We start from the raw sequence: 26,570 nt of genomic DNA on the forward strand, positions 1-26,570 counted from the left end.
TAGTGAGTTAGAGGATAATGTAGGTAATAATTCAGAAATGATACAGCAAAATGAAAAAAGACTGAAAAAATATGAACAAGATGTAAGGGAATTACAGGATAGCATTAAAAAAATAATATCAGGATCATAGGAACACGAGAGGGAGAAGAAAAGGAGCATGGAATTGAAAAACTGATAGGAGAAATAGTGACAGAAAATATTCCAAACCTGATGAGAGAAAAAGTTATGCAAGTCCAAGAAGCACTGAGAGTTCCAATCAAGAGGAACCCCCAAAAACCCACTCCAAGGCACATCATAGTTAAAACGGCAACATTCCAAGACAAAGAGAGAATCCTAAAAGCAGCAAGAGAAAAAGAGCAAATAACTTACAAGGGAGCTCCAATAAGGCTATCGACCGATTTCTCAACAGAAACATTACAAGCCAGAAGGGAATGGTCAAGAATATTTCAAGCAATGAAAAACAAAGGCCTACGACCAAGAATACTCTACCCAGGAAGGATCTCATTCAAAATCGAAGGTGAAATAAGGAGTTTATCAGATAAAGGAAGACTGAAAGAATACATCTCCACCAAACCAGCATTGCAAGAGATGCTAAAGGGAATATTCTAAGAAAAAGGAAGAGAAAAAACAAAAAAAGAGTAGAGGAACAGAGATACAAAAGGGAAATGAATAAATACATGTCAATAATAACCTTAAATGTAAATGGATTAAATGCTCCCATTAAAAGACATAGGGTAACGGAATGGATAAGAAAACAGGACCCACATATTTGCTGTCTACAAGAAACACGCCTCAAAACAAAAGATTTACATAGAATGAAAGTAAAGGGATATAAAAAAATATTTCAAGCAAACAGACCTGAAAAAAAAGCTGGGGTAGCAGTCCTCATTTCAGACAAAACAGATTTCAAAGCAAGGGCAATAAAAAGAGACAAAGAAGGACATTTCATAATACTTAAAGGAACGATTCATCAAGAAGATATAACACTGATAAACATATATGCACCCAACATAGGAGCACCCAAATACATAAAGCAGATACTAAAAGACCACAAGAAAGATATTAACAACAACACACTCATAGTAGGGGACTTCAACACTCCATTATCAACAATAGACAGATCATCCAAGCAAAGAAACACCAAGGATATGCAGGCATTGAACAACACACTAAACCACATGGACTTAACTGATATATATAGAACTTTTCACTCTAAAGAAGCAAAATATACATTCTTTTCAAAGGCACATAGGACATTTTCAATGATAGACCACATAATAGGACACAAAACAAGCCTCAACAAATTGAAGAAAATTGAAATCATATCAAGCATCTTTTCAGACCACGATGCCTTGAAACTAAAAATCAATCGCAGGGAAAAAAATCAAAGACACCCAAACTCATAGAGAATGAATAACACGTTCTTAAATAATGAATGGGTTAACAATGACATCAAGGAGGAAATCAAGAATTTCTAGAAACTAATGACAATGAACACACAACAGCCCAAAATATATGGGACACAGGAAAAGCAGTCCCCAGTGGGAAGTTCATAGCAATACAGGCATATCTGAAAAGAGTATAAGAATCTCAAATAAAAAACCTAACCATAAAGCTACAAGAACTAGAACAACAACAGCAAACAAAGCCTAGAGCAAAAAGAAGAAAGGAAATCATCAAGATCAAAGCAGAATTAAACGACGTAGAAACTAAACGAACAATACAAAAAATCAACAAAACTAGGAGCTGGTTCTTTGAAAAACTAAACAAAATTGACAAGCCTCTAGCCAGGCTCATTAAGAAAAAAAGAGAGAAGACCCACATAAACAAAATCAGAAATGAAAGAGGAGAAATCATGACTGATATCTCAGAAATACAAACAATTATAAGAAATTACTACAAACAACTATATGGCAAGAAATTTGACAACCTAGTAGAAATGGACAGATTTCTAGAAACATATAACCTTCCAAAACTGAATCAAGAAGAAGTAGAAAGTCTCAACAGACCAATAACAAAGAGGGAAATTGAAACAGTAATCAAAAATCTCCCTCCACACTAAAGCCCTGGACCGGACGGCTTCACAGGAGAATTTTACAAAACATTTAGGGAAGAACTAACTCCTACCCTCCTCAAACTATTCCAGAAAATCCAAGAAGAGGGAAAAATCCCAAACTCTTTCTATGAAGCCAGTATTACCCTAATCCCAAAACCAGGTCAAGACACAGCAAAGAAAGAAAACTACAGGCCAATATCACTGATGAACATAGATGCTAAAATCCTCAATAAAATTTTGGCAAACAGGATCCAACAATACATCAAAAAGATCATACACCATGATCAAGTGGGATTCATCCCAGGGATGGAAGGATGGTTTAATATTCACAAATCAATAAATGGATATCTTTATGCTTTTCCTATATTTTTGGTGTTTACCATATATTTCCAAAAGGGGGATTATTGGCATAAAGAGCTTGAATATTTTTAAAGCATTTACTCCAGTCTCAATATTGGTTTCCATAAAAATAGTTATAGTCCCACCATCCCACAAGTTTTTATAGGAGGAAATTAACTTGATAAAGGCACAAGTTTTGAAGTCATAAAGCCGTGGGTTGAAATCCAAATGCTACTACTTATTACATATGTGATCTGAGAGCTTCTATAACTTCACAAGTGCATTTCATCACTGGAATCATAATACTTACTTCATAGAGTTGTTATGAGGATTCAATGAGATAATATATGTAAAGCACCTAGCATATACCCTGGAATCAATAAATGATATCTATTCTTTAAAAAAAAAAAAAAAGAAGAAGGGGCACTTCTGGCCAAGATGGAGGCCTAGACAGAATGCCGTGTCTCCCACCACAACTAAGAAGGAATACAGCTACCTCAAAACTAGAGACAACCAGAAGTTCCAGAAAATCGAGCTGCATGAAAGTCCAACACAGATATAAAGAAGAAATACTCATTCTCACAGGTAGGAGAGACAGAGCCAGGGTGGAGAGGATGCTATGTGGTGGCAGCAGCAGCTGTGGCAGTGGCAGGTCAGTGGAAAGTGCAGTCACATGTTTTAAAAAGTAGGGAGGAACACCTGGGGAGCACTCCCAGCATCAGACCAGACCACATAGCTCATGGTCCCAGTGCCAGGGAAAATAAAGCCAAATTGCTTCTGACTGTGTAAACCAGTGGGGATTGGGGAGGAGGAAGAACTTGTCAGTCTCTCAATAGAATCCACTTGTTTAAAGGGCTCCCATAGCCTTAGAACTACCGAAGAGCCACCCGATCAGGGAATGATGGCCAGGGCAACAGCTAGAGAGGCGCCAGTCACATACGGAAGTGGGAGAAGTGCCTGGAAAAGGGGCAAGTGCTGAGCAGGTGGGATTGTTCCCTCTCAGACTTATCCCCCACACACAGTGCCACAACGTGGTGAAACAGATCGCCTGTTCTGACGAATACCTAAGGCTTCGCATGTACTGATGAATAACTAAGGCTCCGCACCTTACAAGGTAGGACCACTCTACTCTAAGACATAGAGGCAAACAAATACAGGAGCATGTCAAGATGAGGAAACAGAGAAGTATGGCCCAAAAGAGGGAATGTGTCAAGATTCCAGTGGGACAACTAAGCGATGAGGAGATAGCCATCCTAATAGATGAGGAAATAGTCAACCTAACCAACACAGAGTTTAAAACACTGGTGATAAAGATGCTCACAGGCTTGACAGATATGTTTAAATACAGCAAACACATAAGAGAATAAGTGAAGGCTATGCTAAATGAAACAAAGCAAAATCCACACAAAACCAATAGTGAAGTGAAGAAAACCAGGGTTCAAATCAATGATTTGGAACATAAGAAAGAAAAAACAGCCAACCAGTACAGAATGAGGAAACAAGAATTGAAAAAAATGAGATGTTTAGGAACCTTCTGGGACAACTTTAAACATAACAACATCTGAATCCTAGAGGTGCCAGAGGGAGAAGAGGAAGAGCAAGAAATTGAAAGCTTATTTGAAAAAATAATAAAGAAAAACTTCCAAAATTTGGTGAAGAAAATAGGCATACAAGTCCAGGAAGCAGAGAGGGTCCCAAACAAGGTAGACCCAAGGAGAACCACACAAGGACATATCATAATTAAAATGCCAAAGGTTCGATATAAAGAGAGAATCTTAAAAGCAGCGAGAGAAAAGCAACGAGTTACCTACAAAGGGGTGCCTATAATACATCAGCTGATTTATCAAAAGAAACTTTGCAAGCAAGAAGGGATTGGCAAGATGTATTCAACGTGATGAAATGCAAGAACCTACAACCAAGATTATTCTATCCAGCAAAGCTATCATTTAGAATGGAAGGGCAGATCAAGTGCTTCCCAGACAAGGTAAAGCTAAAGGAGTTCATCATCACCACGCCATTATTATATGAAATGTCAAAGAGACTTAAGAAAAAGGTCAAATTATGAACATTAAAATGACAACAAACACATATCTATCAACGACTTAATTCAAAAGAGAAAAACAAAAACAAACTAAACAAACAAGCAGGACAGGAAGAGAATCATAGGTACAGGGATCGTTTGGAGGGTTATCAGCTGGGAGAGGGAAGGGAGAGAAATAGGGAAAAGGTGTAGTGAGTAAGAAGCATAATTTGTTGGTACAAAATAGAGAGGCGGAAGTTAAGAATAATATAGGAAAGTGTGAAGCCAAAGAACTATATGCATGACCCATGGATATGAACTAAGTGGGGTGAGATTGCTGGAGAGATAGAGGGTACTGGGAAGAGGGGAGCAAAAGGTAAAAATTGGGACTAATGTAACAACATAGTCAATAATATACCCATATAAAAAGAAGAATGTAAAAGACCTCTACTCAGAAAATTTTAAGACACTGAAGAAAGAAACAAAAGAAGGTACAAATAAGTGGAAGCACCTACCATGTTCATGGATAGGAAGAATTAACATCAATAAAATGTCCATACTACCCAAAGCAATCTATAGATTCAATGCAAGTCCTATCGATTCCAATGACAAATTTCACAGAACTAGAAAAAATATTTCAAAAATTTATATGGAACCACAAAAAGCCCTGCAAGGCAACTGTAATCTTGAGAAAGAAGAATGAAATTGAAGGAATCAGGCTACCTAATATCAAATTGTATTATAAACCCATAGTAATTGAAACAGCATTTTATTGGCATAAAAACAGACACATAGATCAATGGAACAAAATAGAAAGCTCAGAAATAAACCCACAACTTTATAGTCAATTATATTCAACAGAGGAAGCAAGCACATACAATGGGCTAAGGATAATTTATTCAATAAATGGTGTTGGTAAAATTGAACAGATATGTGTAGAAAAATTAAACTAGATCATCTGCTTACACCACACACAAGAATAAATTCAAAATGGCTAAAATACTAAGTGTTGGACTTGAACCCATAAAAATCCTTAAAGAAACCATAGGCGGCAAAATCTTGGGTATTACCCATAGCAATATTTTTATCAGATATATCTTTCCATACAAGACAAACAAAATAAAATAAAAAACTAACTAAAAAGTTTGACAGCAAAGGAAAACATCAACAAAATAAAGACAACCCACAGAATGAGAGAACATATTCAATGATACATCTGATAAGGGGTTAATATCCAAAATTTATAAAGAACTCACAAAACTCAACACCAAAAACGAACAACCCCATTAAAAAAATGGGAAAAGGAGCTAGACACTTCTGCAAAGAGGACATACAGATGGCCAATAAACATATGAAAACATGCTCAACATCAGAGAGATACAAATAAAATCGCAATGAGATATAATCTTACACCTGTCACAATGGCTATCATCAATAAATCAACAAACGAGTGCTGGCAAGGGTGTGGAGAAAGAGGGATCGTTTCACACTGTTGGTGGGAATGCAGATTGGTGCAGCCACTGTGGAATACAGTATGGAGATACTTCAAAAAATTAAACATGGATCTGCCCCTTGACCCAGCAATCCCACTTCTGTGAATATAGCTGAAGGAACCCAAAACACTAATTCAAAAGAACATAAGCACCTCTGTGTTCATTGCAGTGTTATTTACAATTTCCAAGATATGGAAACAGCCCAAATGTCCATCAGTACATGAGTGGATAAAACAACCTGGGACATTTCCACAATGGAATACTACTCAGCTGTAAAAAAGAAGAAAATTTTACCTTGCGACAGTATGGATAGACCTAGAGAACATTATTCTAAGTGAAATAAGTCAGTCAGAGAAAGACAAATACCATATGATTTCACTCATATGTGGAATCTAATGAAGAAACAACTAACCAACAATATAGAGACAGATTCATAGAGAGCAGGATGACAGCTAAGTGGAGGAAGGTAGGTTGTGGAAGGATTAAGCAAAAAGGAAAAAGGACGCATGGATATGCATGACAGTGTGGTGACTGCAAGGGGGAATGAGTGTAAGGGGAGTAAATGGTAATGGGAAAAATTACAATAAAATTAATTAATAAGTAGCTGTAAATATTGCTGAAATATATTACATGCCTGTAATATATTTCCATGATTTCTTACCTAATAGAATTATGTATGAATGTGTAAATTTTGTTTAATGAAAAATAAGTTGCTTCATTCCTGCTTTCACACCTACAAAAAAAATAAAGAGGAAGGATATCAACTTGAGATAGAAAAAAAAGAGGTCACAATAATGAGTGAGACAGGAAAATCAATTTGATGTAAATAAGTATCTATAATTGTCTACCTTCTATAACACAGAGGTTTCTACATTGAAGATCTGATAGCAGAAAGTGCTCTCTATCACTGGATCTGAGTAGGTACATATAAATATTTTAGGAATTATAACTGCATATAGGACCTAGCATGGTAGAAGCTTCATTTAGATTTATTTACAAGAAATTGATATGGACTTTCTGGCTCCTGCTGAGGACATGGAAAGCTGGAAAGAATACAATGCCCCCAAAATAAAAATTCTGAATAACATACAAAATCATAATTTTTCCTGAACCTGAAAAGAAGTCTCAAGGCAACAAACTGGCCTGAAATCTGAAAAAAGACAAGCATCTGCAAGGAGAAATGGGACATAAGCACTAGCTCAACTGTGGCTGCAGGGGGAAGACAGGGTCACCATAGAATCTGGTCTAAACAATCCAGATACATTTTTATGAACTACTAAAGACCAAGTATGGGCTACCATGAAAGCACAGTACCCTTGGGAGCTACAGATACAAAAAGAATTTATGCACATTTGCAGGCTTTTCTCCATGGATTCATAGTAATGACCTGGTGGAGAGGAGAAATAATTGTGGTAGGAAAAGCATGCAACCATGTCCAATTCCTTTCCCTTTAAGGAATAAAAGCCTTAAGTTCTAGAAGAGCAGAAAACCCTGCCCCCTTCCAACATACAGATGAAGACGTACTGCAGCTATGGAAATGTAAAAAAAAACAAAAACAAAAACGAAGTCTTCTACTTCTGGTGGAGAGGCAGGAATTAGTCCTGTTACCAGACTATTTAGAAGTGTCCTACCAGTAGAAGAAGGTCAATATAACTAATAAAGTCTAACTCCCATGATCCAAAGGCACAGAATATACTTATGACTGAAGCTGAATCAGAAGAACAGAAAACTCCTACCTGCCCCACACCAATAAATTACAAGCACTTAGTATGAAAGCAATTGCAGTATCCCACTATTGAAGACACAAGAGCATGGAGAATCTCTGAAGCACAGATGCATAGAGAAGGTCTAAAACTGAAGGTAGAATGAGAATATTGAGAAAAAGCATTCAGCAAACAAAACCTCATGCTAAGGTAGCTATAACAACAACATAACTGAAACATACCTCATATTATTCGATTGACTCAACCTCTGATATTAATGATCTAACAGAATAAGAGTGGCCATTTCAAAGCATAAACACTGTTCTGCATACGATATCTGGCATACAATGTCTGAGATACAAAAAGCAAGGGGAAAAAGCTGACTCTCAGGAGACAAAGAAATCAATATATGCAGCCATATACTGGTAGATGACTTAGATATTCAAAGTATAAAATAGAATATTTAACATAGCTATGATTAATATGTAAAAAGCTTTAGTGAGACATATAAAACATGCATGAACAAATGGAGAGTTCAGTAAAGGTGTTAACTATAAGAAATTAGTGGAAATGCTGGAAATGAAAAACAGTAAAAGAGCTAAGGATGCCTTCGACAGCTCATCAGTACACACACAAAAAAGCTGAGAAAGGAATCACTGAAACTGAAGATAGGGGAAAATGGGACCAAGGTGAAACACAAAGAAAAAAAAGAATAAAAACAAGCAAACATATGCAAACAAACAAAAACAAACAAACAAACAAGACATCCAAGAGCTATGATTTAATATCAAATGGTCTAACACAGATAAAATTAATTTCCACAAGGAGAAGAAAGAAAATAAGGAAGAAGAGATATTTGAAGGGATAAAGTTCAGTAATTTCCTCCAAATAATAAACTATATCAAATCACATATCCAAAAAGTTCAGAGAACCCCAAGGATGGTAAATACCTTACCATACACACACACACACACACACACACACACACACACACACACCATTTCATATTTAAATTGCTGAAAAGCAAAGATAAAAATAGAAAATACAATAAAATAAACTATAAAATAAACTTAAAAAAAGAGAGAACCCTTAAAGGCTGACAGAAGAAAAATACAAAGGAGCAAACACAGAAAGACAATAGAGTGATATCTTTGAAGTTCTGAAAGAAAAAAGTGTCAACCCAAAATCCTATATCCAGTGTAAATATTTTTCAAAATTTCAAAAGTGAGTACTTTTCACACAAGCAAAAGCAGAGAATTCATTACCAGAAGCCCTGCACTATAAGAAACTTTACAGGAAGTTATCCTGGCATAGGGAATATCACACCCAGATAGAAACTTGGATTTACCCAAAGAAATGATGATTCCAGAAATGACTCAAATGAATATAAACATATAATTTTCTTTTTAATTGCTATAAAAGATAATTGACTAAATAAAAATTAGTAGCACTGTGTATAGGAAACAAAGTAGTACTGTGGGATTAAACCATACATAAAAGCAAAACATGTAACAAACATAACCGTAGTATACAAGCTGGTACACCACACAGTGTAGTAGTAGAATATTACTTGAAGGTCTATACTGTGTAACTTAGAATGTATATTGAAAAATCTTCCTTCTGGTGGTAGTTACATGACTGAATGTATCCAAACTAATAAAATTGTCCACTTAAAGTGGTCAATTTTACTGAATATAAAATGCAGTAAGTCCTCACTTAATTTTGTTGACAGGTTCTCTAACTTATGACAAAATTATATATAATGGAAACCAATTTTAGCATAGTCTAATTGATATAAACAAGAGTTAAGGTCCTATGGCATCTCATCAACAATATAAGGAAATGTCATTGAACAAAACAACATCTGAGGACCTGCTGTATACCTCAGTAGTCCCAAGTTTAAAAAAAAAAGAAATATTATGCACAACTTACCTTTATACCCTCTTGGTTCTTTTTTATGGCATCACAGTTCTGATGACTGATGACAAGAAACCATCTTTTTCTGCTACCTAAACTTACCTTTGCTTTTTACCTCATATAAAATGAGGTTTTTATTCTTAAGATATGGTGATGTAGAGAGCTCTATACCTTCAAATCAAAACAAGAGTACACACACACACACACACACACACACACACCCCTCCCCAGGAATTACAGTGCATGTAGATCCATGGAGATTATAAATGCACCACAAAGAAGAGGAACTTCTATGCATAAGGTGTAGGTATTTATGCAAAATGTGGTAAAAATTACCCTAGATCACACAAATGTTAACTAACCATTTAGTCTGAGATGTAACTGAGGTAACATAAACAATATATTTATATCTGTATCACATCACTGTCTACAACTCACTGGTTTCTTTAATAGGGAAGGACAAAATGGTTGGCAAAACTTTAGTCATGAATATTGGCTTTCTCTGTTCCCTATACTCACCAAAGCTTTCTGCTTTTAGGCCTTTCCACAATGCTTTTTTTCTACTACTCAACTTCTATGCTATAAGCACTTTTGTAGAAATTTTAAGGATCTCCCCCATCCCAACCTGGATAGATAAATTAAAAAAGAAACACTTTCTAGGAAGCTGCAGCCCTAAAGGTACAAAGCTTGACAAGCAGAGAGCACCTTTGCCTAAACTAGAAAGAAGCCCTTCTGCTGGACCTATATCAGGACACCTGTACACAATCCTAATATAGAGGACCTGTGGTCAGTATACAGTAAGGATCATCCTAGGGACAGTGATAAGTTTTTTGAGGGACAGGGCTGAAAAAGAGGAACACTGCATTTGTACAGAAACTTACACAAGATTGAGAAAATGTCTATTCCTCATATTAGAGAGTGGGGGAAGGGCACCTGATCAAGGTGATAGGGCCATTAAAGCACCCCAGACTCCAAGCCTGCTTTTAACCTGCCCTGCTTCTGCCTAGAATGCATCAAAGTCATCCTCCACAACCAGGTTTTTGCTTGGTTATCTCAAATTTGTTCTCCTTGTATCAGTTTACCTAGCATTTCCCCCAAGGAGACTAATGCTTATACTTCAATCTAAAAAAAGCTCTACCATTGTATACTTTTATATCTCTAGGAATTTTCTTACAGAGAATATATTACAATTGCAATTATATGGTTATTTATTTTTGTGCTTACCTATATATGTGCCTCCCCCACCCACCCCACACATACTCACAATTTATCACTTACACATTTCTAGACCATAAGACCGAGAAGAACAGGGCTATCTGTTTTCTTCATCACTTTATCTCCAGAGACTATCACAGTGCCTGGTACATACTCTGTGCTTAATAAATAGTCACTAAATAAATGCAGAGGTTTTTTCTGTTAGATTCTTTGGCAAACTGTCACACACATGTGTACACTACTGTACACAATATGATATAGAATGCTATGAAAACTTTCCTTTTAGCAACATTCAATTTAAAAGTTGAATCTGAGTAATTAGAATGGTATAGAAGTATAATATAAAACAAGTGATATTTTTATTTTGATACATGTTATCTGAATGTTTCCTTTTCACTTGGTTATTTTATTAATTATCTGCTAATAATATTTAGATATTATGTTTGGTTGGTTTATTCATTGTAGATTGACAATTCATTCCTTTTGTAATAGTTGTCACAGATATCACTGAGCTATCTTAATTTGATTCATCTCTTGAAGTTAAATGTGTTTTGGCATTTGATTTGCAGGGTAGGGTCCTGATTTACAATCATTGTTGTTATTAGAAAAGTGAAAATGAATGCATAATCTATCTCCACTTACCAAATAGATTCTTCCATAAGTACCAAGGCCAATAGTTTTATCCAGTGAGAATATTCCAGTTGGATCCTGAAACCATGTAGAACAAAAATTGTCAATCTCCTTGAAAAAACAGTCAAACATTCAACTATCTAGAATGTTATATCCAATCTGCCTTGCTCCCTTAGAATGGGAAGAACCTAAGTGTCAGTTATCGAAAAAAGAGACAGATCACAATCTCCGTGGACTAAATGTAGTCACTTATTTAAAAAACAATAACAGTAGTTGCATATTATCATGAAATTATTAAATGCATACAGTTACATGTAGTTGAGATATATGCATAATATAATTAGAGAGAATATTAAATAGAAAGAAGTTTATTTACTTGCAATTGAAATACTCTTTTAATATCAAGGTTTTGGGGTGCTAAGCAAAAAGGCAGGCTGTTTAGGTTACAGCAATGATGAGAACATATTGGATATAAAATCTATATAGTTTATGCATATAATAGTAACTCTTAAGAAATAATATCTCTAAATATGAATAACAAAGCAAGATTTTGGCATTAAAAGCTTATCATTTTAAAAAACTAGCTCAAGTTGGTTTTGTTTGTTATTTTATTTTTATTTTTTTATTTTTTTAAATTTTTTTCTGTGAAATAAATTTTTTTTTATTTTTATTTTTGGTTTTTCAATTACAGTTGTCCCCTTTTCCCCCAATTTCTCTCCCCCACCCAACCCACCCCCTCTCCCGCAATCATATCCCTCCCCGTTGTCCATGTCCATGAGTCATTTATACAGGTTCTTTGACTAAACCCTTCCCTTACTTATCCCCCTTCTCTCCCTCTCCCCTGGTTTTGTTTGTTTTTAAACTAATCTTTGCATATCTTCTCATGGCACAAATTCCCTGATACAGTATTCCCTCACTTATCGCGGATATTATATTCTAGACACCACCGCAAAGTAGGAACCTTACACTTATTCTACATTATTAAACCTACGTAACTTTGACAACATATGTATACAGTACCGCAAAATCCCATGATACAGAAAAAAAAAAAACAAACACTATAAATAATTAAATATAATACAGTATTTTAAAAAATCTTGAGATATAGTGAGGCCACGATAAATGAACCGCAATATAGAGAAGGACTACTGTATTTTCTCTGTCTTAAAGCCTAAATGTGGCATCATAGAAGACAAAATATAACATGTTTATGGATAAATTCCTAAGGCTTCCATTCATCTTTGAACATTGTTTCCTTACCTTAAAATATGGATATTTCTTCCTTGTTCACTACAAAACGTGTTTTTGAAAAATTTTATCACTACTTAAACTTTTAGTCTAGCAGCTTATTTTGCTATTTTATCAAAACTTAGGTATGAATATATGCCAGTTTATACACAAAGTGGTAGCAGTACTGGAAAATTCTTGGAAAGTCATGTGCCTTATAAAAAGCACATTTTATATACACAAATTTTGTTTTTAACTGTTTGAAAATATTTTTATTACTGTGACAATTGTGAGTTAAACAGAAAAACTGTTGAGTATATGCAGTGTATATACTGAAGTTATATACTCCTTAAAACTGGTTTGATATTTGTGTAATCTAGCAGAACTGTCACAGGAAAATGACACAGCTCTGGGATTACTTCAGTCAATAAGTATTCAACTGGATAGAGTCAGGAAACTCTGCCATTAACTATATGACTCTGGGTAAGTTATTTACTGTCTTTGGGACTTACTTTTAACATAAAATGGAGGTGCCTCATTATGTGATTTTATAGCTCTAGCTCTAAAATTCCATAAGAAAAATCTTATAAAATCCAGATATTTCAACTGAATTGATACAACCATTGTTAGAGAAAACAGCAGTCTATTTTCTTAAAATCATCATCAAAATCAATGTCACAATATGCACAGCATCATTATAAATAAATCCTTCAAGAAATATATTCCCAATGAAAATTCAAAAGTTACTTAAAATGATCACTTTGAGAATTCAAGAGAAGTAAAAAATATATTGTTAAAGTGGTCTTGGTATTAAGCATACCATTGTTATAACTCACTGAAAGATTTATGAGAAGAAGTTAACCAACAGAAGATTTTCTACGGTTTGATTTGAAGATTTTATTAGCATATTTCTCTAAAGGATACCAATGAGGAATTTATATTAGAAATTATTAATTCTGGAGAAAGGACATCTGGCCATCTGTCAAAAGAATTAAATATGTTAACTGATTCAGATTAGTAAATCATTCTTTGTTATAGTTAAGGCTGTATTTTAGCTGAAAAAATACCATAATTAGAGAATTACTGAATTATCTGAATTTTGTTTCTGAATCTTTGAACACGAACACCTTAAATTCCTTTAATCCTTTTTATACCCATCTATAATATAAGTACCTTGCCCATAAATTTCAAATTCAGGTCTCTAATAACTCAAAAAAAGACACCAAGGAAATGGACAGGCACAATAAAATGCCTGTGGAATTTTTGGTGGTCTTATTTTATCTATTCTCATGTTGTGCAGAAAAGTTGTTCTGCTCACAAATGACCAAAATATTTTCATTCTTCTCATGCTTACATTTAATTTTTTAAAGTTAAATTTTTTTCTTTTGTCCTTAAAGGCATCTCAGCATAGTATTCATCTATTCTAAGATTATTTTTTATTAGTTTTATGCAATATTTTTCATCCCCCATCTTCACACTAGTATCTTCCAAGACTAAATGACTGTCAAACTGGGAAAAAGGGAGAGAACTATGCTAATTACTTAGGTAATATTACCCGCTTTCTTATATCAAATGTCCCACTAAATTATAGTCGGTGACAGTTTATTCTGGGCTCCCAAGGGAGGAAGCATTAAAAGGAAACCACTTTTTTTTGGTCATGGTGAAATTAAAAAGGTTTATATCAGAGGAACCTCCACAATTATTTGGTCCTCTCCTGTGCTCTACTACACCAAGATAAAAAAACCAGAGGAGGAAAGATATTTATATCTATGACAGCTATATCAATTTGGAGATTATTTGGTGGTTCAGTATACTTTGGTGTTCCATTTGGTTAATAAAAGAGATTTGTAATCAAGAAACCCAGATTTGTAAAAGTTTTTCTCAAAATAAATTACTAGAACATTTTTGAACCTAAAATGTTGGGTAAATACTTTATATTTTGCTGTATGTTTTTATGTATCTAAATTATCTGTTACAATTTAAAAGTCCTAGACTGGTGGTCCCCCTGACTCACAGTATTTTGGGGACATGTGTCTGTCTTCTGAATTCAATGATAGGGACAAGGGTTAAGCAACTTGAAGAATAATTTTATTAAGGGGATGGGTGAGGGTAACAGGAATAAAATAGAACCACTAGAAAGCTGTGTTTACTGGTCATAGAAGAGACTCAGAAGCAGAAATAAATATGGCAGAAATTAAAAACAAAAGGGACCCATTAGATGGTCAATATGGGTAGCAATAAATTTCAGATTTAGGGTAGTAGTGAAGCAGACCTTGGGAACACATTCCACTAGTCTGACGGCTACAGGAAAGAAACAGAATGCACAGACGTAGAAGAAATACCAGAGGATTTCCTTCTTTTGTTTTAAATATTTAAAAAATATAAATTTTATGAAAAATTTTTATGGAAAAAAACCCTGAAAATAGCAGATATAACACTATAAGTTCCAGAGTGAGTTTCAGAAGTAGTTGGAAGAATGGGCTTCACAATTCTAGTTGAAAACTTAGAAAAATAATATCTTCTAGACCAGTGTTTCTCAAATTGTGGATTACATAAACTCCCTATACGAGATCATCTAGGAAATTTTATTTAAGATACAGATTCATGGGGACTTCCTGAAAAGATGGAGGCCTAGACAGAATGTTACATTTCCCTCCACAACTAAGAAGGAACACAACTACAGTAGTTCCTCTCTGTATCGCGGTTCACTTATTGTGGCCTCACTGTATCACGGAACTTTTAAAAATATTATATTTAATTATTTATCACTGATTTTTCACTATATTGCGAGATTTTGTGGTACTGTATATGTATGTTGTTAAAGTTGCCTAGGTTTAAAAGTGTAGAATATGTTTAAGAACATAAGTAGTGTTGATAAATGTGTGGAAAAGGTTAATAAGGGAGTGGGAAAGGTTAATAAGGGAGTGGGAATAATTTATAAGTCTGTGGGAAAAAATTTATAAAGCCTTAAAATATATATATAAACTAAAATAAATGTAAGGTTCCTACTTCGCAGATTTTCACCTATCACGGGGGGGGATCTAGAACGTAATATCCACAGTAAGTGAGGGAATACTGTACCTCAAAACTAGAGACAACCAGAAGTTCCAGAAAATCGAGCTCTGCATGGAAGTCCAACAAACAAAGATATAAAAAAGAAATACCCATCCGGACATGTGCAACAGCTTTACCTAAAACACAGAGGCAAACGAACATAGGAGCCTGTCAGGTTCCAGTGGGAAAACTAAGCAACGAGGAGATAGCCAACCTAACAGACACAGAATCCAAAACACTGGTGATAAAGATGCTCACAGGCTTGACAGATATGCTTAAGTATGGCAAACGCATAGGGAAGAAGTGAAGGCTATGCTAAATGAAACAAAGGAAAAGCCACACAAAACCAACGGTGGAGAGAAGGAAACCGGGGTTCAAATCAATGATTTGGAATATAAGGAAGAAATAAACAGTCAACCAATACAGAATGAGGAAACAAGAATTGAAGAAAATGAGGAGAGGCTTAGGAACCTCTGGAACAATTTTAAATGTGCCAACATCCGAACCATAGGGGAGCCAGAAGGAGAAGAAGAGCAAGAAATTGAAATTTTATGTGAGAAAATAATGAAGGAAAACTTCCCAAATATGGAGAAGGAAATAGACATAGAAGTCCAGAAAGCACAGAGAGTTCCAAACAAGCTAGACCTGAAAAAAGACCACACCAAGACACATCATAGTTAAAATGCCAAAGTTAAAGATAAAGAGAGAATCTTAAAAGCAGCAAGAGAAAAGCAGAGAGTTACCTACAAAGGGCTGCCTATAAGACTGTCAGCTGATTTCTCAAACTTTTCAGGCAAGAAGGGACTGGCAAGAAGTATTCAAAGTGATGAAAAGCAAGGACCTGCAACCAAGATTATTCTATCCAGCAAAGCTATCATTTAGAATGGAAGGGCAGGTCAAGTGCTTCCCAGACAAGGTAAAGCTAAAGGAACTCATCATCACCAAGCCTTTATTATATGAAATGTCAAAGGGATTTACTTAAGAAAAAGAAGATCAAAATTATTAACATTAAAATGTCAACAAATTCACAACTATCAACAACTGAATCTAAAAAATAAAATAAAAAAATCTAAGCAAACCAGAATAGGAACAAAATCATAGGTATGGGGATCATTTGGAGAGTTATCAGCTGGATGGGGCGAGAGGGAGAAATTGGGAAATGGTGCAGGGATTAAGAAGCATAATTGGTTGGAACAAAATAGACAGGGGTAAGTTAAGAATAATATAGGAAAGGATGAAGCCAAAGACCTTATATGCATGACCCATGGAAATGAACTAAGGGGTGGGGATTGCTGAGGGAAGGGTGGTACTGTACTGGGCATAGGGGAGCAAAGGGAAAATATTGGGACTACTGTAACAACATAATCAATAAAATATACTTAAAATAAAATAAAATAAAAACTAAAAAAAAAAAAAAGATACAGATTCCTGTCCCTATCATGGAATTATTAAATTAGAACTTTTGCGATGAGTTCTAAGATCCCCAGATGATTCTTGTGCACTATCATAAAACACGCTGTTCTAGAAAGTGGAAAAGATTGAGAAAATAGATTGAAGTACAGTGTGAAGCTGAGGCGATGCTCTAGAATATATAATGGAGAATATCCTAAATGTTTCGATCCTTGTGGGAAAGAAAGTAAAACTGCTTCAAATCATGGTGTTTAGTTAGGGACTTGGTAAAATGGGAAGTTTCTCATGAGTGTGTGTGGAAAAGATGTTTGGTCTGGGTGTTGGAGGACTGAGAGAGCTGGCATTTACATTTAAACATAAACATAAAGTAATTTAAATACAGTTTTCGGATCATGTGCTATTTCAGATCACCTCTGCTGCTACCGTCCTCCAGGCCTTTCTAATCCTGACTCCAATATAGATTAGGACTACACATGGCAGTGTCAAATACCAAGGCCATAGCCATGAGGAGTGTCATTAACATACTGGGCACAGAAGGCAAAGGCAACTGTCATAGTGGAGACATGCCAGAATTGAAGATTAAGAAACAGTTTCCAGTTCCAATGATTGAGTGACATAAGCATACTAAAAAATTACACACACACACACACACAAACACAAACACAAACTCCAGGTATTGCTGGCAAGAAAGGTGGAAAAGACACACGTGCATACACAGAGATATATATATAAAGATATAAGTTGTTGCAATTATTTTTTTCAAAAAGAAAGCACAAACCACAAATCTTTGTTGTTTCTGTTTTGTTTTGTTTTGTCACCTATAGGAAACATTTATTCAATAGCAATACAGAAAAATTACAGAAACCCAATAACTTACAAACAAAAATGTAGTTGACTTGTCATTTCTGGTTATTACGTTGGCTCTCTTATGTCTCTAACTTTAGGGTATAATGAAAAAAAAAATTATACAATTCCTTTACCCCTTTCCTGCTTCCCCAGGTTTCACTCTTGCTTACTATTTTAGGTTTTAAAAATATCTATGTAATAACAAAAATCCTCCCAAAAACTCATCCACCACTTTCTTTAAATCCCAATTTGCACAGCAAGCCTGACCTCTCACAAGGTTCCAGGTCCTCTGGTCATTTAGCTGGCCATCCTTACAAAGGACATAATATATCAATCTTAAATTAAACCCATATTAATTATTCTATATTCTGCAATATATTTTTTTCTCAACATGGAACTCTAAGGTCTGAATCACCCCTCATTGTCTGGCAGTTGCCAAATTGGTATACTTGATATTGGGAGATGCCATCTTTCTGACCTTCATATATAACCTTTTGAGGAAAATTATGAAAAGGGTCCCCATTACATGCAGGTTTCTTTGCTTGCTGTATCATCCTTACTTTTCCTCAAAATGCAAACTTTCAAAGAGCTACCTTAGATGTCGTTTGACCTTTTCATTTACTTTTACTTCTTCAGAGACTTAGGAAATAAGTCAAATGCAAAGAAGCCCCAAATCACTAAAAAATAATTCCCCAGTGACCAAGGCAGCAGTGAACTATTCACATCTCTAAAAATTTGACATTTAAAAAAGTTGTAAAGGGAATATTACTTCTCTGCTAGATTTCTTAAGGTTTAGAACTGGATGTTTGTGGAGGGGGTGGTAATTATATATGATTTGTTAAGATAAAGACCTTCACAATGAGATATAAAATTACTCCTGTATAATAAAATATTAGAAATTGTTAGAAGTTAAGGATTTTATGAGACTTTCAGGAAGTCTGTAAAATGAGGCCAAGCATCAATGCTTGCTTTTATATCTTATCCCTTCTCCTACATTAAAAACCAACCTTGTCTTTCTCCCCTCCACACTACCATAAACCCCAGAAAACCAACATTCCACTGAACTTCAATGTAATGTTTGCAACCTTTCTCTTCATATTCTCTGCTCCCACCAAGATTTTATGTCCCTGGGGCATGACTGGTCTGTTAGTTTAGGCCATTTCCCCCCATTTTTTGTGTGGCAATAAATCCTTTTCTTCTTTTTCCTTGGGTTTGAAATTCCCTGCTCTATCATTTCTATGAGGTCCTTCTGTTCCTCTCTCTAGTCAAGTTTAGAAGAGTTTGTGTCAGTTTGCCCATGTGTAGTTTCACATATTTGCCCTAGTTTGCATTTTTCTCTTTCTTCTACCAATACACAGAGAATGCTGAAGGAGGCTAACATTTCATTAATTGTTTTAACACTTTTATTTGGGAGCAAATCTAGTCAGAATATGAAAGTTATGTTCAGAAAGGAAACCACCAACTGAGGTCTACATATTCATATAGGCACTGGATACATGCAGTATGGAAAAGTACTTAATTTTTTAACATTCTGTGACTTTATTTTATGAAGCTTCATCAATAACCACAATTCTCATATTTGTAGCTCAGCATGTTTATTTGAATGCTAAGAACAATTTGCTAAAATGTTATCCACATGCATCATCTTCTCCTGCTCCATACCATTCTAGTGTAAAATTATTAAGGTGAAGCTTGGAAAGTGTTAAATTTTTGAGGGGGACAGGCATCTGCCATCATCAATAGGACAATCTTTAAATGCCAAATGTGAATAAAATTATGACACTGCATCTTTGAATAGTCATATAACTTCAAGATCAATACTTAGCTTTTCCCAAAGCAAGAACTACAGTTGCCTGGGGATCATTACAGTACATGTATGCTTATTCTATTTCAGAGTCCAGGGGCCCTTTGCATTCAAGAGAGAGTTGGAGTGAATGCCAATATAAAAAGAGAACTTAAAAAACGGATTTGGGTTGGGTCCAATATCTGACAGAAACCAGATGCCAATTAAATAAATGGTGCTGCTAAAAAAAACATATCTAGTAATAATGATGGCAGTAATAGCTCACCAATCAATTATAATATTGGAAGAAAGCTGGGCATTTGGAAAAGGGAGAATCCACAAATGAAAACCATGAAAAAGGGGTAAAATCTGGTTAGCTAGTGAGAGAAATACTTTTGTTTTTAAATTGAGGTGTGCAGAATTCACTTCTTCTAACGGCATCAAGTTCTTTCGCTTCCGAAATACTAAATCGGAAACGGTGCTCTGGCAGAATAAGGCTTTAGAAAGTGATTTTAGGAAGCCAGAGAAGTGAAACTCCAATGCTTTAATTTTCTAGCCCGCTGTCACCTACAAAGTAAAGGTCATTCCTCAAGTGAGCATCCCTGCTGGCAAAAAAAAGAGAAAAAAAAGGAAACGACGAAGAGGCTAGCAGCTGCCTTAAAAGAGGGGTGACAGGGAGGAGTGCTTTTAAAAAGCTATGTTTTCGTCGCCTTCTTTGGCCTGTCCTGAAGCCCAGCTAAGGCAGGTACAGAAGAGCCACTAGACAAAACCGGCCACGTTTAGAAACTCTGCCGCTATTTAGGGCCCGCTTAAGCACGACCTACTCTCCCTCCTCCACCTTCCCCATTCCCTTTACCTTTCCTTGACTTTGGAGCAGCCCGAGAGTTCGGGGCGGGGGGGCGCGTCTTTTCCACAAGCCCTCTCTACCCCCAAGCACCCGCGGTTACGTTGAAGTTCTAGCCTAGCTTTTGGACGTCTTTTGCCTGCCCTGGTGCTCAGAATCCAAAGAAGAGAGGATTTTATGGGCGATGGGTCTCTTCTACTCACCGGCAAGTGGCCCAGATCCGTGACCTCCTTGTCCCTCCAACCCCCAGGTCCCGCCATGGCTTCGAGCTGAACGGGAGTGGGCCACAGATTAAGGCACACTCCGGGTATTTCAGGTTGAAGCGGTTAAGAAATTGAAGGGGTAGGGGAAGAGAGGGAAAGGGCGGAGGAGGGGGAAGAATGGGGGACCAGGATTTGTGGTGTGGGAGATAGAGGAGGGAAAACTGGAGGGAAAAGAGCTAGGAGTGGAGGGAAGCCGGAGTTTGAGAGGTTGGAAAGCAAGTTTGGCTAAGGTGGAAGAAAAGCCTGAGTGTCTGTCTAAGATTAAGAAGGTAGAGAGACTTTGAAGCTAGAGGGGTGCTCCGCTGGCAAGAGCGCAGTGTCGGGCCCGGGCAGGGTGCGCCTCTTTCAGGGTGGGGAGGGGGCGGTGCAAGGAAGTGCCCCTCCACCCCAGGAGCAGCTCGAAGGGGATTGGTGCAGCGTCACGTCGCCAGGTGGGCAGCCGCGCTGCCCGGAGGCTGGCTGGGGAGGGGGGGGGGCACTGGTGGAGAGAGCTGCTGAAGGGCTATAACGGTTTGCTAGCCAGCCCCTCGCGGCCTCCCCCGCTCTTCGGCCCCCTCCCGTGTCAACCGCTTCGCCCCCCGCCACCGCCCCCGCCCCTGCCCCTGCTGGTGAGAGTTCCACAGGAAACCTTTTCAAGGCAGCTGCCAGTCCGAGAAAACCGGTCCCGACCCGCAACGCTCCTAGTCTGGGCCCCACAGCTTGCCACACTTCAAAGAGCCCGCGCGCCCATCTCCTCATGAAACGCTTGGCGACTTTTCTAGTTGTCTATTTTCTCTTCTGCCCCTCTGATTTTATTGTTCCATTTATTGTAAAATTCATCAAGTTAGATAAGGAAATTATTTGCCACGAGGTTAGGGGTCAGATCTAGGCGAGAACGTGTGCGGGCTTGGAGAGAGCACCAAATACGCTGTAGGGCTACTGCAGCTCGGCTTTGAAAGCCTGTAGCCCAGGACACACTGCAGTATGAACACAGCCGCTGTGAAGTCCCCTTGAGGCGGGCCTCATCTCTTCTGGCCCCGAGCTAGTTAGTACCAGGCCCTGGCCACTCAATCGGACCGCACCTGTTGTTACCGGTGCTGGGGATTAAGAGAGACTGACTAAATCTCCGATATCCCGGCTACCCCGGTCCTAAATTTGCAGTTCGCTGCTCTCGCAAGGCAGAAATAAAGTCCCTGGGTCCTTCCCGTTCGCCAGCTTTCCGGCTTGTTTTCATTCATTCGCTCATTTGTTGCAAAACTTTTCCGGGCGCCCAGGCTGTTCGCTTCCATTCTCCCACAAAGCGCAGAGAGTTCAAGACACGATTTAAAAGAATCTGACAAACGCGATTCACCCTTTTGAAGACTTGATGGAAAGGGAATCTCTGCGTAAAACTAAACGCATTCTAAACACTTACACTGCGAAGAGCACTTGAGAAAAATGTCCCGAAGCTGCTTATGTTCCCTGCAGCTCGAAGACTGTTCGCGCACCTCCGGGATTGAACATAATGTGTGAAGTTCGCTTCCTTTTTCTTTCTTTTTTAATTAAGAAATTTCTACCTCCTCTAGGAAATTTTGCCTAAATAATTTTTCTCAGCGACCTGGAGCTCACCACGTATGACCCATGCTTCTAACTTTTGTAATTTTTCTTTTTTATATATTGGTGAATTTTGTTTATTTCGTATCTCTTTCAGCTTCCGAGTTTGACCTCTTCACATTCCTTAACTTCGAGGCTCAGTGAGCTCTGTAATCACCACAGCCTGGCTCAGGAACCAGGTCTGGCTAAATAAAGAAAATTTTCTGTTAATGGGTGTGGAGAAAACCAACTACCACCTCTCCACAAAAAGAAATTTGGGTATTCTGGATCGAATTTTTTATGTTAATTTAAATATGAGTACAGAAATTATGTTTCCCAATAATTCAAATCTTGACAACTCCACCACACAGAATCTTGCCCTTTTAAAACACAGTGTAAGAATTCCTGGATGATCATTAAAACTCTTCTGCATCTTGCTAAGTGTGAGTCTGAAAATAACATTTCATAACTACAGATAGGGAGGTGAGCTAATTAATAGAAGGTTACATCTGTATAAACACAGTTTTTAGAAATGAAGACATGGAATCAAGAAATACAGCATTTAAAGGAACTCTGAGATAATCTTTGCTAAAGGGAAGAGGTGTTTGTAAGTTAATACATTTTTTTTTTTGACAATGTGATTTGCTGAAGGTAGGGTGTAGGGAGATGCCCGATGCCCCCTCCACACACACACACCATGGCAGAGATTGTCTAAGGGGAAAAGTCCAGACCAGGCAAAAGAATCCAGGCTATATCATTGGGCTCTCTAGTTGCAAGGCTCCCTGGGAGGCTAGCAGCTTCATGACTCAATAGGAATTAGCCACAATACAGGTTTGGACCCCCATGGGGGTGGGGGGCTGGGGAGAGGCAGCTTATGTGTTTGACTGGAACTTGACAGAAAACACATTTTTAAAGTTATTATTTTCATTGAAAATGGAAGCAAGGAAGAGCATGAAAACTGTGTTTTGTAATATGGCATTTTGGGGATTTTTGTGGCCGCTGGGGAAGGTCAGTCCAGTCAGCAGACCAGGAGGCAAATAAATGGCCTCCAAGCATTTTTTTCAGTCCTGAAAAAAATCTTGAAATAGGACACTTGTTTTCCAACTTCAGGACTTCTTTTCCATTCACCTTACAACCACCACTTCCCTTCCCCTCTTCCAAAGTGGTTTTTTTTTTTGTTTGTTTGTTTGTTTTTGTTTTTTTACTTTCTTTCTTGACCTCAAACTGTATAAAAATAACCCTAGTCAGATTGTGTTTTACCCAAAAATAATTTTTCTGCCAACACTCTATGTCCCATATGTATTCCATCCCTTTCTCCTCCATTCCATTCCATTATCTTAAGGTCTTGAGCACTTTGTAATGTTTGTTGGTATTTTTTTAATAGCTAAAATTTATTCAGTGCCTGTTATATGTTCAGGACTGAGTGTTTTGTGTATGTTATATAATTTAATTTTGTCAAAAAATTTTCCAGATTCTTAATTAGCTCCATTTCCTAAGCAAGGAAACAGGCACAGAGAGATGAAGTACCTTATCTAAAGCATCACAGCAAGTAATTGGAGTAGGCTGGCTTCCAACTCAGGCAGTCTCACTCTAGAGCCCACTTGTCAATGACTGTTGAAGGGCTGGTGCATATTTTGAGACTCTGTGAAGAGGAGCCAAATTCAAAAAAAGCCTGAGGGTAAGTGAGATCAGATGACATTAGCTAGGCTCCTGAGCTATCCAGTTCCTCTTTCCCCCTTTCAGCCTTCAATCCCTCCTAACAGAAATAACAAGAGCTTTATAAAAAGAAGTGGAACCCAGTTATAGCTCAAGAGTAGGCAGTGACCTGCCTGAGCAGAGATTACAAAGTAAATCACCTCACAGGGAAAAATGTATTTCAAGCTTAAAAATCCTCCAGAAAAAAAGCCCCGTCAATTTTCAATGCTTTAAAATTATTAAAATACATTTCAAATCCTTTCAGATAGTTTTCTTCTTTTTTCTATTTTTGTCTGAGAACAAATTTTATTCAGCTAAGACTTGAAGGAGGCTATGTTTTTAAGAAATCATGCTTAGCAGACCTGAGATGTTAAATGGCAAGGTTACAGTTAGTTCAGTTGGTAGGTGTACTATAGACATGGTGCCAAGGGTACCAGTTTGATCCTCCGGAGGTCCCGTGCACATCTCTCTGCATTTTGGTCCTTGATAACACCTCTCCTCTGTATAGCCAGCCACCCTTTTTGCAAAAACGACTCTAAAATCAGCACTTGTGTCTCTGTATACAAAGAACTTAATATTCATTTTTTATATAAATTACTAATCACCATAATATGGATAAATTATAATGCAACAGCATGTGTATATTGTGAAAAATATGGAGTTAATGGATTCTTGGCTGCTTTTTCTTATTTTTTTATTTACACATTTATGATTGGCAATATATATATTTTAGACACATTAAAAATAAATCTCATAAATGCTTCATTAAATATTTATTAAGCACTTATACAAGACAAAAAGTTCTGTGATTTATTGGTTTTGCTCTACCTTGATACCACATATTTACGTAAGAGTAGAGTATCATGAAAACTTCTGTTAGGAAGTTTGCTGTCTACGTTACTGGTCCTGGATGGGAATAGTGAAATAAGTGTATATAGCAATCTTCTCACATTTGTGATACAACCACTCCAGGTCCAATATCTCCCAGTAAATCTGTGAGGGAATAGGGAAGCTTATCTCAAAGAGACTCAGGAAGTCCTTGTTGAGGGAGGAAACTCCTTTGGGAACAAATGGGCTGCAGAACCTTCTTAAGGTTTTCTTCATTATTTATGGAGACACCTTTGCAGTGGTAGGATTTCTGCCACAGTCCCCAAAACCCTTGCCACCTCTTCTTTGATCTTTTGTTTTTACATACCACTCTTCTGGGGACAAAGCAACAAGGTACCTGATGTTTCTGAAACTAAAGGTCATGAAATGTGCTTTCTGACCATAGTTTGCAAAGCTTCTGTCACTTGTTATGGAATGCTCTTAAGCTCGGCATGATTTGAGCTATGCTTGTTTCTAAAATGGGGCCTGGGAAATCTGATCCTAGCTGAACACAAGTCTTGTTGCTATTGAAAACTGGAATGCTACCCTATGAAAAGATAATTGTTTTATAAAGAAACTAAAACAGGGGAATTAAAACCAAAAGTCAGATACATTTTTGACTTTGGTAATAGGGCTTCCTTTCTTTCTCAGTCTTTTCTTTCTCTGGAGGCCATACAATCTTAGTCCTGGAATTCCCAACACAGCAACTTCAGGGTAGCCACCTTCATTCATCCCTCACAAGTGAAAATGAGAACACATTTATCTTGATGCTAAAGAAGCATATGCTTCAAGACACCTCATTTGCACTTCTAAGACCCTGGGAGTGGCCTTAGTAATTCTGTATTGATAACTTTACATTTCTTTTTTGAAGTGGGCTTCCAAAACTATAAAAGCTTCAGATACAACAAAACTTGTATTTGACTATGAATGCATAATGTATAGATAATGTAATAAAGTTGAAATATGTGTGTGTTTAATCTCCATAATATCACTGAAGCTTGAGAAAATAAGAGCTATGATTAGCAAACCACTAGAGAGTATATATTTTGAAAAGAGATAAAAACTCAAAGAAGGAAAAAATAGCACTGAACTTTAAGAAATTTTCATTATGTAAAAAAGAATATATCACATAAGCAGAATGGATGATCTAGGATGAAAAGAAAGAGGAAACACAAATGATATCCTCATGGGAGTATGCTACAGACTGATGACACAAACTATACTGGCAGTACTTTTTCCTAAATGCAGGTCACAATTTTTTCTCTAGGGGAGGCAGTAATAATAACAGAGAACGTTTTAATATTTTATATTATTGTATTAGAAAATTTACAATATTGATATATAGTCATTGTATTAAGTTGAAAAATTCAAAGGTGAATGCAGAGAAAGGTAACAGTCTGTAACTTCTACATCCAATCCCACATCACCACCACCACTCCATCCCTCAATATGTTAACAACTTGGTGTATATCTTTCTACAACATTTTCCATGACCATAAACTTTATAAAACACACAAATACACACATACACACACGTGGTTCTCTCTCCTTATTTTTTGTTCTCTTTTACTTTTTAACAAAAATGGAACCATACAATATATACTACTTTGCAACTTAACAACATATATTGATAATCTGTTTCCAGGTGAAATATGTA

General features: G+C 36.8%; 1 protein-coding gene across 2 annotated transcripts in view; it reads right to left on the bottom strand.

The window, feature by feature from the left end:
- Window positions 1-21,128, bottom strand: part of NRK (Nik related kinase) — a 220,249-nt gene extending 199,121 nt beyond the window's left edge. For both annotated transcript variants that reach the window (XM_090264658.1, XM_090264657.1), the window contains exons 1-2: window positions 20,741-21,128; window positions 11,386-11,451 (exon numbers count right to left, since the gene is read on the bottom strand). In XM_090264658.1, coding sequence (XP_090120784.1) covers window positions 11,386-11,451; window positions 20,741-20,797 — 123 coding nt within the window. In that variant the 5' untranslated portion in view covers window positions 20,798-21,128. The remainder of the gene's footprint in view (window positions 1-11,385; window positions 11,452-20,740) is intronic.
- Window positions 21,129-26,570: the final 5,442 nt, after the last annotated feature.

The sequence above is a fragment of the Furipterus horrens genome, unplaced genomic scaffold (genome assembly GCF_987537825.1).
Source record: "Furipterus horrens unplaced genomic scaffold, mFurHor1.1.pri manual_scaffold_17, whole genome shotgun sequence".
NCBI lineage: Eukaryota > Metazoa > Chordata > Mammalia > Chiroptera > Furipteridae > Furipterus > Furipterus horrens.